The sequence below is a fragment of the Podarcis pityusensis genome (assembly GCF_964106645.2).
Source record: "Podarcis pityusensis genome assembly, chromosome: 8".
NCBI lineage: Eukaryota > Metazoa > Chordata > Lepidosauria > Squamata > Lacertidae > Podarcis > Podarcis pityusensis.
This window is the reverse complement of record NC_138033.1, coordinates 75,017,936-75,036,309: the sequence shown is the minus strand read 5'-3', so window position 1 is coordinate 75,036,309 and position 18,374 is coordinate 75,017,936. Positions and strand designations below refer to the sequence as shown.

Here is an 18,374-nt window from a genome sequence, read left to right as displayed (position 1 = left end):
TAGGACTAGCATGGAATATAATACCATGTGCCCAAATTCAGGCATTACAACAAGTCAGATGCCAGCTAGTTTTCCAGTAGCTCAGCAGCAGTGGAAGAGGAACCATGTGAGAACTTTTGATCCTTCACATTAAACCGTAATTTGTCTTTAACTGTGGTAATTGGGAATCTCAGGCTCAGGGGCCCTATAGGCCCCTGGATTCCCCCAGGAGGGATCCTTTAACAGCTGACAAGATTGGTGGGAGGGGAGGAAGAACCCAGTTAGAGAAAGAAAACTTTGTTGCAGCTTGAAGGCAAACCCATTTATTATGACATGAGTCACTGTCTCTCAGCCTAACCAACCTCACAGGGTTGTTTGTGAGGATAACTGAGGAGGACGAAAACTATGTACACCACCTTGAGCTCCTTGAGGGAAAAGGTGGCATTTAAAATGTAATAAATAAATAAGCCAGAATCAAGCAATTTGATACCTCCCCAGATGTTGTAAATTTCTACTGCCATTAGCTGCAGCCTGTCTGGCCAATGGTAAGGGATGATGGGAGTTGTAGTCCAGCAACATCTGCAAGGCTGGAGGTTGCTCACCCCTGTTCCTAAATGGGTGAAAGGCTTTATACTGCCATGCATGCCGAGAAGGAATCGCTTTTACCAGCGGACTTCCTGCCCAGCCTTCAAAAAACCAGAGAACAGGCACTACACACAAAAATTAGCAGACTGTGAGCTCACACAGTGCATATTATGTCATCACACACCAAGATTTGTTTAGAAAATGAGCAACTATGCACACAGAGGAGACATCTACTTAACCAATGGCAATAACAGTAATGAAAATAAGAATGGGAAACCTTTTTCAGCCCAGGGGCCACATTCTCTTCTGTGAAACATTCTGAGGGCCACATGTCAGGGCTTGGCAGAGCAAGAGGCAAAAGTGGACGGAACAACAAATGTAAATTCTACCTCTGTGCCGTGGGATAGTTTCTACACACAAACACCCTTCTCCAGCCCCCATCCAGGCAGCCAAGAGGCACTATCAGAGCTCAAGGACACATTCCAGCCAGGCCAAAACACTCAGGGTGTGACACAGAGACAGTGGGGCTCAGGAGAGAGGCAAAGTTCCAAGAACTTGACAGAGATGTCTGGTAGGCTACAGTTGGCCTCTAGGGATGAGGTTCCCCACCTTTGATGTAAAAAGAGCCACAATGCATCAGATTGAGGCTCCCCCTGGCATAGCATCAGGCTGCTCATGGTAGCTAAGCAAACGGCCCGCTGGGAAGCCCACAAAGAGGGCTTGAAGCTAAGGATGGTTGTTGGCATACATCTGTCTCAAGAGCCAATATAGTGTGCCTCCAGGGGCTAAGTCGAATCTCTGTGTTAGCTGCACTGACGTGACCTCCCCTGGGTGCAAGCCTGGGCAGTGTGTATGGAGGTCCTGGACTACCCTAATGCCCTTTTGGTCTCACTGATGTGATTCAGAGGAAAGCAGAGCAATATGTTTGGCACCAGCTTGGCTGCAGCAGTTGCCAGAAGGAGGCGCACAAGGCACTACCCAACCATCTTAGGGACTCCACTGCGGATTTGTGTAGGGTTTACTTCTTAGCCCTTTCTTCTCCCAAAGATATCCTGCACAGCAGTGGAGGCTTAGGATCAGAGATTTCCTTCTCCTAGATGGACTACCATCCCAGGTTGACAAGGCCTTTCTGTCCCTATTAAAGATACAATTTCCATCCCTCTGCCTGTCCACCAGCAACTGGAATTCAGAGGTGGGTCATCTCTGAACACTGGTGGTTGGTTTCATTTATTCCCTTTATAAACATCTTACTATACTACCTGTAAGTTCTTGCAGCAGCTTACAACAGATTGATTCCTGGCAGCTATCATGGATATGACATTATAGTTCACAAACAGCCCATGTGCTGCTTTCTGAAAGATGATGATCAACTACTTCCATCACCCCCAGCTGGCACGGCCAATGCTCAGGCATGATGGGAGTTGTAGTCAACACAGAACAGTAAAAACATAGGCATCTGCCTTATGCCAAGGCAGAGCACTGGTCTATCTAACTCCGCATTGTCTACACATCGACTGGAAGCAGCTCTCCAGGGTTTCAGGCACAGATCTCTCCCAGTCCTACCTGGGGACTGAACCTAGGATCTTCAACACTGAAGGCAGATGCTCTACCGCTGACCTACGGGCCTTCTGCCAAAATTAGTCCAGCAACATCTGGATGGCACCATGTTGGCTACTGCCGGCATGTCCTGTTTCTGCCTTCTCCAACCAGGTGTCCTCCAAAAGCAGCTGGACTCCCAACATCATCCCTGACCATTGTGCCTGTTGGCTGGGAGGCTGATGGGAACTGGAATCGAGGAACACCTAGAAGGCCACAGCTTACTCAATCCCTCTTCTAAGACGGCAATGCCAGGGATCGAACATGGAATCCTTGCCATGCAACAGGTGTGCTCTGTCACTGAGCTCTCTCAAGAGGTGTGCAACAAGCGGGTTTTGCATACCTGTTTGGCGGGAGGCTGAAGAGGAATTATGGAGATAGCCAAATGCAGACAGAAATGGCAGAGAGGAACCCCCTCCCAAAATACAGCCCCTCTTAATATTATTTTACATATGCAAGGAAAAGATTACAAGGCCAACCTGTTCTCCTTGCTCCATGTGTGTAGGAGGCATGCAGGGATTATAAATGAGTTTCCCCAGAGCTGGGAGGGGCCCAGAGAAAACGTAAGCTCCCCACCATTTTTGCCTATCCTAAGGGGGGGGGCAGAGTCTAGACTAAGCAATGCCCCCTTCCTTCTTCACACATTATGGAGCAACAGATACCTACCTACTTCCTCTTCAGGAAGGCCACAGAATCACAACATGGGATTTCTCTTCCATTGCTTTTGAATTTTTTTATTTTTTTGGGGGGGGGGGGAGAAGCCAATACTTCTTTACTTTACTCTGACCCTAATTAGGTGTAAAGAGCACACACCTCCTTCCCCACTTACACCCCCAAAGTCTACTTCTGATTTCTTCACCACCACCAGTTTAGAAAAGTGGCACACAAGATCAAGCAGAAGGAGGGGAACTGACCTCCCTTCACCTCCTCCCTCCATTATGGGTCAAAGGGCACTCATCCCAACACAGATTCCCCCCACCCTTTTTGGAAAGGGGAAAACAAAAGGTCAAATGGGGAGAAAATGAGGCAACTGTCCCCTTCCATCCACTTCCTTGCTCCTTCCCTGTCAGGGTTGAAGGGCATCCACCCCTATGGAGGACAGATGAGCCCACTAGGAATTACCCCCCCACCCTTAAAAATAAACAGATTGGAAGAGGCAATGCTCAAGCAGATGAAGAAGGGGGCAACTGGCATCCCCCCCCCCCCCGCAATTCCTCTTCCAGCCCCTACTATTATGGAGAAACGAAACCCAATTTCCCCTTCTTCTCAAAAGCACAAGTTACTACCAATTATCCCTCATTGTTTGAAATTAAAATTAGGGTGTGTGCCAGAAGCTCAAGCAGGGAAGCAGAAGGAGAAGGGAGCATCTAACCTCCTCCACTCCCTCTCATCATAGTGCAAAGGGCTCCCACCTCCCCCATTATTGGGGGTGGGGGTATAAATAGACACTCCTTTTAGTCAGTGTTCAAAACTCCCATTGTTCTAGGAGCATTTTGCGACAGGGAATTTCATTAGCAGGAGCAGTTTCTGAGCTCTGGGCGCAGCATTGCGCCTAAGATTTCAGATTAAAACTGCAGAGTGGGAGGAAAGGAGGACCTTTTTCTGCCTCCCCACTTCCAGCTACTGTCTGAAGACTGGAGAACAGACTCTCTTAAGAATATTAGGGGGGTGGACATGGGAAGGACTAGACCATGTGAAAAATGAACATAATATTTTAGGTGCATTCATTTCAGCTTTGCATTCTTGTTATATAAAAAAGCACGCCTATACATTCCATTGTTGTGCCCATAACCTAGGTTTAAGGTGCCATTTAGCTCCTAGCTTTCATATCTCAGTTTCGAACCCTGCTTTTAGTCATAGTTCCCCTAGCCTTTTCTTTTCTTTTTTTAATGGGGAGGGACATAAAAGAATGGGCAGCAAATAGCCCCCTACCCTCCCCCCCCAAAAAAATATATGGGCAGAAAGCACCCACATCTTGCTACCCCTGGGAGAAAAACAGACACTCCTTTTTGCCATTCCTCCCTTAACCTTAAAAGGGGGGGGGGCATAAGGAATGGGCAACTACTAGCCCTCCCTGCCCCCATTTATAGGGTGAAAGACACCCCCTCCTCCAACCCCTGGGGACACTCCTTTTAGACATTCCTCCCCTATCTTTTTAATTGGGTGGGGGCTATAAAAAGCGGGAACGAACCCCTTCACATTATAGGGTTTTATAAGGCAACTGCCCCCTATCTCCCCCCCTAATAAAAGGGCAAAGGGCACCCCTCCTAATTACAGTATAGGGCAAAAGGGCGCTGACCTCCTGCAATCCCTGAGATTGGGGGGGGGGTGGCTCAGAAAATCCTACTACAGGGATTTTTTCCCTTCACGGGAGGAGCGGGAATGAAAGAAGGTGAGGTGGCAAATGGACTCCCTCCCCTTCCCCCCCCGCCCAGTTATGGGGCAAAGGCCACCCACCACCTGCTCCTTCCTCACTGAGGGCACAGGGACCCCTCTATTTGGGGGGTGCCCCCTTCCTTTTGAAAGAGGGAGGGCAGCAGGGGCAGGCCCTGCGACTGCCCTCCCCCTTCCCCATCCTCCCCACACAAGTGTCCTTGTGGGGAGGGGGTCCCGGGGCGCCTCCCTCCTCCGACCCCCCGCTTACCTGCCCAGGTTGCTCTCCTTGCTCGGAGGAGGCCATGTTTCCAGACCCGGCTAATCGATCCTCGGATGCCATGGATGCTGAAGAGGGAAGGCGGCCGATGGAGGCGGAAGCAGCCGAACTCCGAGTTGCCGATCGGCGAGGGAGAAGTCGCGCGTTCTTTGCCTTCCTCTCCTTGAGAAATTTGCAGGGGGTTTAATTTAAGCCTGACGGCGGCAAGGAGGGGATAAAGGGTCGTTTGGTGGTTAGCGCGATCCTGAGCATGTCTGCTTAGAAATGCACAAGCTGCCATATGCTGAATCAGGCCTCTGGCCCATCTGCACCTTGGTGTTGCCTGCACTGGCTGGCAGGGGTTCTTCAGGGTTTCAGGCAGGAGGCATCCCATGCTGCTCCTGGGGATTGAACCTGGGGAGCTTCACCGGGGAGCAGGTGCTCCACCGGCCCTTCCCTTAAGACAGTGGTTCTCAAACTCCCCTCCCCCTTCCAGGCACACTTTCAGAATAAAAATTTGTTCGTGTATTTCTTAATTGATAAGAAATACACTGGAAAACAAAAAGAAACAACTTCCAGCAGTGCTTGATTTATAACATAGAGCACCACTAGTTTAGAATATGGCAATAGGATATCCAGAAAGTATAAAACAGTGCAGCTGCATAAGAACATTAATCACTGCACTGACTGACAGCAGCTCTCCCAAGGATTCAGGCAGAGGGTCTCTCCTCCCAGACAGTCCTACCTTGGAGATGCTGAAGGGACCTTCCTCATATAAAGTAGACCCTGTACTGCTGAAAGAAGGGTCGTGTGTGACCTCCCCGATATTATTAAGAGCTCAAATAGTCATGGGTGTGCGATAAAAGGATGTCTGGAAGGGAGCCCACAAAAGCGAACTGTAGACAAACGCAGCTATGCCTTCATAGTTCATACTCCCTATAGTTCTTCAAAGCCACGAAATTTTATTTCCAGTTAAATAATTCAACTTTAGGGTTACAAAGTATCCCCGTTCCCTCTTGAAGCAAGTATAGTATTGGCCAATTTGATAGTATGAAGCGAATGAATATGTAAACTTATCCTTGAACTGGAGACTTCGGAGAGATGCTGGCTGAGGGAGAAATAAATTAATGGGATTTCTTGCTTTGTCACCTCAAAATCGGGATTAGTTTAATTAGATGGATGAGAACTACATTTCCCATCGTGCAAAGAGGCGGGTTTGCTGTCCAGAGGCTAGACTGCGGAATGAATTTGGGAAGAGAACTACATTTCCCAGGCTGCATCAGCAAAGCGAGCTCTGCTCCGATTGGTTGCCTGCAAAGAGCGGTCTGAGACTTTCTCTATCTAACAGCCTTCTTTATAGCAGAGCCGAACACAAGCAAAGCGATGGCGGCTGGTTCCAGGCTTCCCCAGTTGAAGCAATGCCTTATCAGGCAGAATGGCCAACAGGAGCAGCACGGGGTGGCGGCCTCCTGCCTCCGGGAGCTGCGAAGCAAAGGTAAGCGGGTTTTTCCCTCTCCCCTCCTCTTTTTACAGAGGCAGAGATTCCACAGGTGAAGCTTCCCCATATCAGTTTCCCTGGGTATTGAAAGCTGCACCGGTTGAATTTCGGTCTGGGATGCATCTTTAAAAGAGGATCTTACCTACGGCGGTGGGGAGGTGGAAGCCCGGGAGAACAGCAGTAACTTTAACAACAAAAAGTCAAAATAGTTTTGTGGTACCAGAAAGACTAATGAATTTATTGTGGAATAAGTTTTCCTGGATCAGTGTCTGCTTCATCAGATGCTTAAACTATTATCCAAAGCTGACAAGAATGTCTTCTTTCCCTCTCTCTCTCTCCCTCTCCCTCTCTCTCTCTCTCTCTCTCTCTCTCTCACACACACACACACACACACACACACACAACACACAACACACACATCACAGTTGTATTTCCCTGCAGGATTACAGTTCATAAATCTAATGGACTATGCTCCACAACATCATAAATCATACTTAATCATAAATTTGCTGGCCTGTCAATTACTGTCAGTTTTGCCACCCCTCTGGTTTTATTTTTTCCAACCAGGTTTCAATAAAGCATATATTTTTTTAGATTATGTAATAATAGTAAAACAGTATACCAGATATGAATTAGAATCCTAAATCCTGATATTTCTTTTCTTTTCCTTCTGACTTACAATTAAAATGAGATAGCAGTTTTAAATAAATAACTCCAAACTGGTTTGGGTAAGTGATGAACTGAAGAGGAGCTGGGGTCTCAGTATAGAATCATGGTGCCCTCAGATAGCCCAGCTGATAGCTTCCAAAGTTCCCTGGCCCTCAAATTTTAGAGGGTTAGTTTTGCATTTTCTTGGTGGTTGTTTGGGGGCGGGGGTACCTGTTTCTTGTGGGGGTGTTGTTTCCTTCTTTTTCTGTTTCATCTTTTTTTGGTAGAGGGTTTTGCCTGTAGGAGGGAGGTTATGAGCATTAATAATTTTTCTTCTGTGAAATGGGTATTTTTTTGTGATGCCCACAAATGTACCCCCAGGCCCAAAGAGAGGGGTTGGGAGGCTCTGGTCTCCCAATGCAGTCTCATTTGGAATATCGTGGGCCGTTCCGGCCACCCCTTCTGAAAAAAATTAAAATGTCAAGGAAATAGTGTGAAAGGTGCAGAAAAGCAGGGCCAGCCTACTCATGAGACAAAGTGAGACAACCGCCTCGGGCGGCAGGATCCAGAGGGGAATACATTGCCTGCTGCTGCTGTCACAGTGTCCGTGACAGCAGCATGCAGTGCATTGTGCATTCCCCTCTGGATCCTGCTACTTGAGGAGGGCAGATCTGCTGCCTCTTTGGCACACGCCACCCAGCTCAAAATGTTGCCTCTACAGTAGCCTCTTGGAGGTGCTGCTGGTCTCCTCCTTCCTTTGTTCCCTATTTAGAACTTTATTTCTCCCTTGTTCACCATGTAGATCTTCACTCACCCCTTCTTCCTTGGCTGGAGAGGCATCATTTTGTGGTTTGCCTCAGATGTCAACAAGTCTTGGGCTGGCTATGGGGGGAAAGTCAACCAAAATGAGGCTGGAGCACTTTCCCTATGAAGAGGGTCTAAAGATTTTGGGGCGTGATTGATTCTCAAGAATGCAATATTATTGCACTTATTATTGAGGGGAAGTGCGTGGAACAGGTCTCGGTGTTTCGATTTCTGGGAATGGAGTTAAGAGATGACCTAACCTGGGGAGAAAACAGCAGAGACCTGATGAAGAGAGCACAGCAGAGGTTATATTTTCTGAGAATCCTCCGGAAAAACAATCTCTCAAAGGACCTGTTGACGGCATTTTACCATTGTACTGTGGAGAGTGTATTAACTTACGGTCTGTGTGTGTGGTTTGGGAGCTGCACGGCCAGGGAAAAAACAATGCTGTCCAGGGTTGTAAAGACTGCAGAGAGAATAATTGGGTGCACTCTTCCCACCTTAGATAAAATCTATGCTATCAGGTGCCATAAGAAAGCGGCAGAGATAGCGCGGGATGGTACGCACCCCGGAAATGATCTCTTTCAGCTTCTGCCTTCTGGAAGAAGGTATAGGGTTATAAAGACCAGGACTAGGCGCCCAAGAAACAGTTTCTATGCAAATGCAATTCTGGTTCTAAACACAGCATAAGGAGTCTCTATAGTATAGTGTATTTTAAAATGGGGTTTCAGAGTTTTTAGGGTTTTTTGAATGTTTAATGTAGTTTTTCAATTTCATTGTTCTGCATGGGACAATGACAATAAGATATCGTTTATCGTATATCATATAATATCTATAAAGAAACAAGAATTAAACTCTAGGGATTGGGCGCAGCCAGACAACGCAAGCAACCCATCTGGTCACTTGGGACATGCTAATGAAGGAGGACGCAAACTGGATAGATGGGCTAATTATTCCTTGCAGTGTCACAGAGGAGCACAAGTCTTGTGACCTGGTGCTGTGCAGAGACAGGTGTGCCTAATCCCACTGAAATGTGAAGCACGCCTAACTGCATAGAATCAAGGCACTGGAATCTTGCTGCAAGGAGTTCCACAGTGCAGCGTTTGGACTGTGCAGCAAAGCCACTTGAAGAAACAAAATTGATTGGGGAGGGCAGAATGTAATAAAGCCTGGGTGTCTGGAAAGATGAGCTTACGAGAAGAAAAGGCAGTGGACCTTCAAAAGGAAGTAAAAAAAGGAAGGTGACCTAGTTGAGTGTCTTATGATTAAGGGGTGTGGACAAAACTCTTGTTAAAGCTCAGTTGCATTAAAGAATTCTAATCTCCACTGGTGGGGAGGGAAGCTCTTGCTGAACCTGTGTTACTTGTGGCTCCCAGGCATTTAGAAATGCCCTGCAGCCTTCTAATACAGAATTGGGCACTGCAAATTACACACAGCTGACCTGCAAACTTTTGTGGTGAAAGCTCTCATTCCCGTGTAGCCCTGGGCAAGGAAGGCCACAGAAGTTACTTGACCTCACCCCCTATGTTTCCCCCCCCCCCCATCTGCATTAGTCACTTGTGCCATGTCATCTCAATTAATGGCTCCCAATCAGTGGATCACAACGATTTCTCTGCCTGTTATAGCAATTGCAGTGGCACTGTGCTAGACACCATATGATTTTTAATTGTATTTTTATTACTGCTTTTACTTCTGATACTGTTTATTATATTACAATAAAAGCAGCAATAAAAATACAATTTAAAAGCAATTTGATGTGGCCATTTCCTGTCTTCAAATGCAGATCCACAGGCACACAAACCACCTGAATGAAACTCATAGACTACCGCTGGTCCACCGTTTTGGAACCCCTGGTCTAAATGGAAACAGACTCTCAGTTTACAAAGGTTTCCCTTCGTTCACCTGGATTCACTGGTTGTTCGCCCTTGGAGTGTAGCTATTTACAAAGAACCTTTTAGCGTTGTACAATTTGGCAAGAGGATACCTGCAATACTTTTCATAATAAATTTGATGTGAGATAAAAATTGTATTTTCCTATTCCTGGTTTTATTGTTAGCGCCAGAGGGAAGAGAAAAGGGCAAACACGTTGTTTGTATAAATAAAGTTAAATACACTTTTCACAGAAACTGTTGTATGCCATTGGGGCCAAGACTTTCTGCGCTGTCGTGGTGACTCTTTATGAACATAGGAGTGTCTGCACTGACCTGCAGCAGCTCCCTAGGGTTGCCAGGTGACATCCCAAGCCTTTCCTGGAGATGCCAGGGATTGAACCAGGGACCTTCTGCATGCAATAATAATAATAATATTTATATCACTGAGCTATATGGACTCTTCCCCTTTCCACAGCCTGTGACCTCCTAGCAATTGACAAGGCCTCAGAGCCCATCACGCTGGTGTTGGCTGAGGATGGCACCATTGTGGATGACGAGGACTATTTTTTGTGTCTGCCGCCGAACACCAAGTTTGTGGCACTGGCAAAGGGCGAGAAGTGGTCCACCAGCAGCATAGGTAAATGGAAGAGTTGAAGCTCTGTAAGATATGGATGCTGTGTGTAGGGGCAAATGAGGCCCTGGGCAAGAAGCACCTTTGTTGCTGCGGCTGCCACCACTACCACCACTCCCTTTAGGTTCTTCAACTTTTTAGAACAGGCAACGACCAATTTGCATGTGCCCAATTGACACACGGCCACAATTGTGCACATCACCGCACCCCAGAAGTGGCTGGAAAAGGTGTTGGGGGTGGAGGCGGAGCGGGTTTATGCATGGGGGTCTGGAGCACAACCCCCACACAAAGCAGTCGTTGCCTTACCTTATTGTTGCACTTGCAGACCATCACATGCTTTTGGTGGATATTTGACACCTGCCATATAAGGCATTAATTTGCCTAGAGCAGGGATAGCCAACATGGTACCTTCCCAATGTTGCTGGACCACAGCTCCCATCATCCCTGACCTGTGGCCAAGCTGGCTGAGGCGAATGGGACTTGTAATCCAGCAACATTTGGAGGGGCACTAGTTTCCCACTCCTGTTCCATGCTCTTAGCACTAGAGCTCTTGAACATTCAATGAAGCTGAGCGCTGGAAGATTCAGGACAGATAAAAGAAAGTACTTCTCCATGCAGTGCAGTTAACCTATGGGACTCATTTCCACAGAAGGCAGCGATGACCATCAACTTGGATGGCATTAAAAAAGGATTGGACAAATTCACAGAGGGCAAAGTTGCTACTAGGCACGATGCTTATGCTGTGCCCTCCACAGTTGGAGGCAGAAATATTTCTGAATACCAGTTGCAGGAAGCCACAGGAGGGGAGAGTGTTCTTGTGCTTGAGTCCTGCTTGTGGGTTTCCCACAGGCATCAGGTTGGCCTGGGATGATGCTGGACTAGGTGGGACACTGGCCTAACCCAGCACAGCTCTTCTTATGCTCTTATGTTCTTTTAACCCTGATTAACTTTGGCTTAGTGGCGCTGTGGGTTAAACCACAGAGACTAGGACTTGCCAATCAGAAGGTCGGCAGTTCGAATCCCTGCGACGGGGTGAGCTCCTGTTGCTCGGTCCCTGCTCCTGCCAACCTAGCAGTGTGAAAGCACCTCAAAGTGCAAGTAGATAAATAGGTACCACTCCAGCGGGAAGGTAAACGGCGTTTCCGTGCGCTGCTCTGGTTCGCCAGAAGCGGCTTAGTCATGCTGGCCACATGACCCCGAAGGTGTACGCCGGCTCCCTCGGCCAATAAAGCGAGATGAGTGCCGCAACCCCAGAGTCGGTCACGACTGGACCTAATGGTCAGGGGTCCCTTTACCTTTAACTTTGGCTTAGCTCAGTGTGGCAGTAAAAAGGACCAGGGAGGAGAACAGTGGCTGCAAGTTCCTCTCCAGGAGTCCCCACATTTGCACAGCATCACTATAGCTTGGCCTACAGTGTTATGCGAACAAGCTGATTACTTTGTGAATTTTGGCATAAACTTGCTTAATAAGCTTTACCTTTGCACTTATAACTGTGGCTCTTTTTCAGATGGGGGCACAGCTTGGCTCAAGGAAGACGTCGCCGACGTTGACAGAGTGGACGGTGGTGTTGGTGGAGGAGAGAAGTGGAGGCAACTGGCCAGACAACTGAAGGACGACCTCTCCACCATCATCTTGATGTCGGAGGAAGACCTCCAGGTAAAGGAAGGGCCGTGTGCCTTTGGCAACAGGGTGGGGGGGGGAATGAGGATCCCTCACCTTTGCTGTAAGAGGATGGACCTCATCTAATTCTAGGTGCTCATCGATGTGCCATGCTCTGACCTGGCTCAAGAGCTTTCTGAGAACCAGCCCAAGATCCAGACTCTGCAAGACACCCTTCAGCAGGTGCTGGACAGGCGGGAAGAGGAACGGCAATCCCGGCAGCTTCTGGAACTCTACCTGCAAGCGTTGAAAAACGAGGACCACATTGTACCCAAAGCAGAAGGTAATGAGGTTGTTGGCTGAGGCTCGTTTCTCAACAAACCATGCCAGAGTGAAGAAAGAGGGCAATATGATGGTCCCTTTACCTTTATGAATTATTTTAATCATCATTACCTAGAGCCAGGATCAGAGGAAACTGCCATGGACGAAACAGACGTGGTTGACGCTGGGAGCAGCAACAGCAGCAGCAGCAGAGGTGCTGGTAACGGGGTTCCACTCAGCAGCCATGTTCGGACCACACTTAAAGAGAAGTCTGCCCCAGAACTTGGCCTGGCAAGTCAGGACTTAGAGGTGAGTCCACACAGAGTTCTTTCCCTTTGTTGTGCCTGGATTCCAAATAAAATCTCCATGGAAAGAGAAAGGGCAGAATAAAGCATTTGGGAACTAATGCAGTCAATATTTATTCTAAAGGAGGGTGGGTTCGGGTGAACAACACACAGCCAGAATTGGGCTAACATCACTCTCTCCCTCTAGTCCATTTGTCTTCCAAGGTTCCAAATTCTACCTTCTCTGAGGCCCTAAGCTATTTGGAGCTCAATCTGCCACTCTTCCCGTTTTTGTTTAAACTGGATTTTCCAGTCAGCACCACATAAAGATGTTTGTCCTTCTCTTCGGCTTAAAATGTTTTTAAGTTTAAAGCTTTTAGGCATTGATCTCCTTGTTGCTTTGAAACAAAAACTTGTAGTTCCCAGTGTTGTTTTTGTTTAATGTGTTTATATTGTGTTTTTTTATACCACTCTGTCCTGCAATCTTACCATGAAGGATAGTATACAAAGTCTTAAATATCACCCTCCCCTTTTAAAAACTACCTCCTCTGTGAATTAAATTAAAAATAGAACCAACACAAAAAGCTTCCTTGCACCAGTTCAAACCATCTATCAATCTAGGCTGCTGATGTCTAGCAAGGTCCTCTCTCATTACCAGTTCTGGGAACCTCTTTGAGACTAGAAATGTCCAAGGTTTAAACCTTATGCATGTAAATCATGTCCCCTGCCAGTAAGCCATGTGGCATCAAGAGAGAGCCAATCATAAATCTGACATCTTACGCCGCTTGGTCCCGAGTGATAGATTCTTCTTTCCTTTCTGTTGCAGCTGGTTTACAAAGCAAACCCAGAAGCTCTTGCTCTGACCCTGAACTGGGACAAGCCGAAGACAGAGGCCTTGCAGCAAGCCTGTGGGGAGGAACTTTCAAGGCGCCTACAGCAGGTTCACGCCCTAAACTCCTTGAGGAGCATGTCCAAGGGCAAGAAAAAGTTGCCATGGGGGGACTGGTTGAGTTCCAAACGCAAGAAATAAGGAGGCCTTGGGAGTCCAGGTTTGGACACATCGATGAGTTTTCTGTGCCTCTACAAACTGAACAACACAGAAATTCTAACCAGGACATTGTTCACTGGACTCTGCATCATTCTGCGTGGAGAAAGTCTTTGCATTTCTACAAAGCACTGCAGTATACCAACTGCCAAATTAGGGGGGTGAAATTATTTCGCGCACATGCTATGAGGGCCTGCTGGAATCCTTAAAAGATTGTGATATATATTTGTTTAAGTATGCAGCGAGGAAAAACTAAAAAAAAACTATCTCCTTTATGCTTACAGGTGGTGCTGTTAAGTTGCCACCATGATTAATTTCTGGCTTTGGCACTGGCCCAACGCCCTAGTTTATGGGTCCTGTTTTTTTGTGCCTGATCCCCTTTTGCCTTACCTTCCTGCTTTTCGATGCTTCCTTCCTGCTAGAACATCACACTTCATTACAAATATATACAAACATGCATTTTAGTGGCACATTTCATGCTGTAGTAGAATGCAGCCAAACATCTTGTGTTCCAAAGCCACGCTTGCAAAGTGGCCCCCAACTGGTAGCTCTCCTTCTCTTGCCTCAGTGCCTGTGCCGTTTCTATGAGACTCCGTCTGTTTATGAGGATGACATTAAGAAAACAATAATCTGACTTTCTGGGGCATTCCAGCTGAGACTATAACCTGCATAAAGTATCATGGGATAGTCACCACTCCTATTAGCAATAAATTCGACTAGTTAGCAGTTTGTTTTTCTAAAAAGCAAAAACCCTATTTAACCCTACATTTGCCTAGTATTAAAACTTTTGTATTATTATATATGTTTCTGCCTGCTGTCTGTGCTACTGGTTTTTTAAGCTTAGGTATGTATGCCTTTGCCTACAAATCCCAACTGCTTTAGTATGTGGGCCAGCCCCCTACAAAGAAGCAACAGATAACTTCTGAAACTGCTATACAGTTCTCTTGTGTTTTTCCCCCTCTAACACAGCAGAACAGTTTTCTCAAAAACAGTGCATGACATACATTCCTGAAATGGCCTTGGGGTTTTAATGATGAAATACAATCACGCAGATAGGAAGCTGACTTGTACAAATCAGACCGTTAGCCCAGTCTTGTTTATTTCTGAGTGGCAACAGCTCCCCAGGCTCTCAGCCCTTTAAGAGCCACCTGTCATGGATGCTTTAGCTAAAAATCCTGCATTGGACTTCTTCCAACTCCATAATTGTATAATTCTATGAACTCCCATCAGCCCTGACCATTGGTCATGCTGGATTTGGAGTCCAGCAACATATGGAAGAGCCCAGATTTTCCCTAGCCATGATTTAAAAGGACCCCCAAGTGCAGACTTTATTCAGCTTTGCCGCAACAAGAGAATCTGATCAGTGGGGAGGTGGGGGAGGGAGGGCAGTTAGTACCAGTGTCTGTCCAATTCACATACAGAAGAAAATATTGTCCGGGTCAAGTTTACAAACTGAGCCAGAGGCACTACATGAAATGTTGCTAAGGAAAGAGGCACATGTAATCACATGTCCACGCTCTCCCTGGATAGAATACAGCACAAAGGTTACGTATGCACACAGCAAAGTTTTATTTCAGAATCTAAAGGCTTATTTGTACTAGGAGACAAGCTTAGCACTAGAAAACAGCAGAGGAAAGACAAGTTGGGACAACACTCTTTAGTGTGCTGGTGAGAATCTGTGAGGAACAGCTGAAGCTTTCCCCCAATATGTATGTGTGTGTGATGGGACGATGAGCTGCTTGTGTGTAAAATCCTAGTCCCTCAGAGTTTGGTCAAGTTTGCAAACCTCTGTCTGTAACGGAGCCCCTTAAACATGGCTCCGTCAGTCGCTGGCAGATTCCGACAGTGGTTGCTTTCGGAATCGCTTCCAACATAAAAGCTCCTTAACGGAAACACGTCTTCTGGACTCTCTGCGTGACAGTTTCCGGCGAGGAGTGGGTGTCCCTACAGGAGGTCCTGAAACCTCCCCACTGTTTTCGCTGGAAGTGTCTCTGAGCCATCCCTCCAGCTCCCTTTCCCTCAGCCCAGCTCCTCTCCCCCTACTGGTTCCCTCTTCAGCTGCTGAGTCTCTCCCAACCTGTGTGAGCCCTTTCACTTCCCTTCCTTCCGATGGCAGTTCCCTGACATCCACCTCCCCTCCAGGGCCCCCTTCATCCCCTCTCGCCCCCTCCTCTACGGGCGGTGAGGAGGCAAAACCCCGGAATGAACTTCCTTCATCTTCCGATGTCCCGAACACTTCTCTCCACCTGTTGCGGTTCCTGGTCTCGAAGTACTCCTCCTCCTCAGAGTCCATCTCCCCTTCCCCTTCCGATTCCGAGAATCCTTCCAACTCCTCCTCCTCATCGGTGGTCCCAAAGTATTCCCTCCGGAACCTCTCCACAGGCTGAGGTTTCCTTGGGAACCTTTGATGGAACGTTTCTATCAATACCTCGTCATTGATATCTTCTGCCATTACCCAAGTGTTTTCTGACTCCGGTTCTCCTTCCCACGCTACCAAATACTCCACCTGATCCCCCTTCCATCTGGCGTCGAGGATTTCTGCCACATGGCTGCTGCATTCCCTTTCTTCTATGACCGGTCCCCGAGTGGCCATCCCTTCTCGTCCCCCCTCATACGGTGACAGTAACGACCTGTGAAATACTGGGTGCAGTTTCATGTGGTTGGGTAACCGGAGCCTGAAAGCCACTGGGTTGACCTGTTGAATGACCTCAAAGGGACCCAATCTCCTGGGTCTTAATTTCTTACAACCTCCTTTGAACGGCAACCCTTGGGTTGACAGCCACACCCTATCTCCCACCCTTATGGTTTCACCTTCCCTTCGGTTCTTGTCTGCCTGCCTCTTGTATTCTTCCTTCGCCCTTTCTAAGTTGAGTTGGAGCTGACGATGGATTGCTTCCATTTCTTCTACAAAATGCTCGGCTGCCGGGACACCCCATCTCTCCCCTTCTCCCCCTGGGAAAGCCCTGGGATGACACCCATAATTAGCCAAGAAGGGGCTCATCCCTGTGGACACATTCTCGGCATTGTTGTAGGCAAATTCCGCCAGCGCCAACTTTTCTACCCAGTCATTCTCTCTGTCATTGACATAACACCTCAGGTATTGCTGGAGGACCCCGTTTGCTCTTTCCGCCTGCCCGTTGGTTTCAGGGTGCCGGGCAGTCGAAAAGTTGACCTCCACCTGCAGTAAGCTCATGAGCTTCCTCCAGAACCTGGAAGTAAATTGTTTTCCTCGGTCTGAGACCACCCTCAATGGCACCCCGTGCAACCTAAAAATGTGTTCTACAAATAACTTCGCTGTCTCTTCCGCCGTGACTGCATGCGAGCAGGCTACAAAGTGGCACATCTTTGTTAGTAGGTCTACCACCACCATGATGGCTGTTTTCCCCTTGGACTTCGGCAGATCAGTCATAAAATCTATCGACACTGCCTCCCAAGGTCGTTCTGGGGTTGGTAAGGGTTCTAATAGCCCCGCCGGTGCCCGCCTCTCCCCTTTGGCTCGCTGGCATTGCTCACACCCTCTTACATACTCCCGTACATCTTCCCTCACCTTAGGCCACCAAAATTCCCTGGTGACCAACCACATGGTTTTGTGTTGTCCAAAATGCCCCGCCGTGGGGCTGTCGTGCAACTGCTTGAGTACCCTCCCCCTTAAGTCTCCTTCAGGGATATACAGTGCCCCTTTGTAATACAAAGCTCCATTTCTTTCCTCGAAACCCCCTGGTTCCTCTCCCTCACCCCTAAGACCTCTGAGCTTATTCTGGGCGTATTCATCATTCTCTGTTTCCTCTACCAGTTCTCTTTGTCCCACCAATGCCGCCCCACACACCCAGCGGTCCTCTGGAATGACATGTCTCTCTTCGGGTGCTCCCTCCTCCTCCAAATATTCAGGTTTGCGTGAGAGAGCGTCCGCCCTAATGTTCTCTGGGCCTGGCACGTAACAAATCTCAAAGTTAAATTTGGAGAACTCCTGGGCCCATCTCACTTGCCGTTGGTTGAGCACTCGTGCCGTCCTCCAATACTCTAGGTTCTTGTGGTCAGTGCACACTTGCACCTTATGTTGTGCGCCAATTAGCAGGTGCCTCCATCTCCGGAACGCCTCATGAATGGCTAGTAGTTCTCGGTCATACACCGTGTAGTTCCTCTCGGATTTGTTCAGCTTTCGCGAAAAAAAGGCACACGGTCTCCACTCTGACTCCTCCTTCCCTGGCTGCAGAAGCACCGCCCCAATCGCTCTGTCTGATGCGTCAGTTTCCACTCTCATCGGTTTTTGTAAATCCACATGCAGGAGTTGTTGTTCCGAGGCGAAGGCCCTTTTTAGTTCCTCAAATGCTCGCTCCGCCTCCTCAGTCCAAACGAACTTCTTCTTACTGCTGAGACAGTCCGTAATGGGCGCCGTCAGGTGGGCAAAGTTTCGGATGAACTTACGATAGAAGTTCCCAAATCCTAGGAACCTCTGCACATCCTTCCTTGTTTTGGGTGTTTTCCATTCCAGCACCGCCTGGACCTTGCCGGGATCCATGGCCAATCCCTTGTCTGACAGGCGATACCCCAGGAATTCCACCTCCTTGGTATGAAACTGACACTTCTCCAGTTTCACCCACAGCTGGTTGGCTTGCAGCCTGCTCAACACTTCTCTGACGTCTCTCACATGCTGCTCCTCATTCTCAGAATACACCAACACGTCGTCTAAGAAGGCCACACAATTCTTGTAAAGCAAAGGCCCCAGGACGTGGTTCATAAACGATTGAAAGCACGCGGAGCCTCCTTGTAGGCCGAAGGGCATAACTAAATATTCAAATGCCCCCAAAGGGGTGAACATGGTGGTTTTCCATTCATCCCCCTTCCTTATTCGTATCAGGTTGTACGCCCCCCTTAGGTCCA

The 18,374-nt window shown here is 48.0% G+C and overlaps 2 protein-coding genes across 2 annotated transcripts in view; one reads left to right on the top strand and one right to left on the bottom strand.

The window, feature by feature from the left end:
• Positions 1-4,910, bottom strand: part of PEX14 (peroxisomal biogenesis factor 14) — a 118,478-nt gene extending 113,568 nt beyond the window's left edge. Inside the window, exon 1 of the mRNA XM_081016223.1 lies at positions 4,805-4,910. Within this exon, the coding sequence (XP_080872349.1) occupies positions 4,805-4,876 (72 nt within the window). The 5' untranslated portion in view covers positions 4,877-4,910. The remainder of the gene's footprint in view (positions 1-4,804) is intronic.
• A 1,214-nt stretch (positions 4,911-6,124) lies between these two features.
• DFFA (DNA fragmentation factor subunit alpha) lies at positions 6,125-14,291 on the top strand. Its single transcript, XM_081016252.1, has 6 exons — positions 6,125-6,287; positions 10,089-10,250; positions 11,752-11,900; positions 11,997-12,186; positions 12,301-12,473; positions 13,275-14,291. The coding sequence occupies exons 1-6, from the start codon at positions 6,176-6,178 to the stop codon at positions 13,476-13,478; spliced, it is 990 nt and encodes a 329-aa protein (XP_080872378.1). The 5' UTR covers positions 6,125-6,175; the 3' UTR covers positions 13,479-14,291.
• The last annotated feature ends 4,083 nt before the right edge of the window (positions 14,292-18,374 follow it).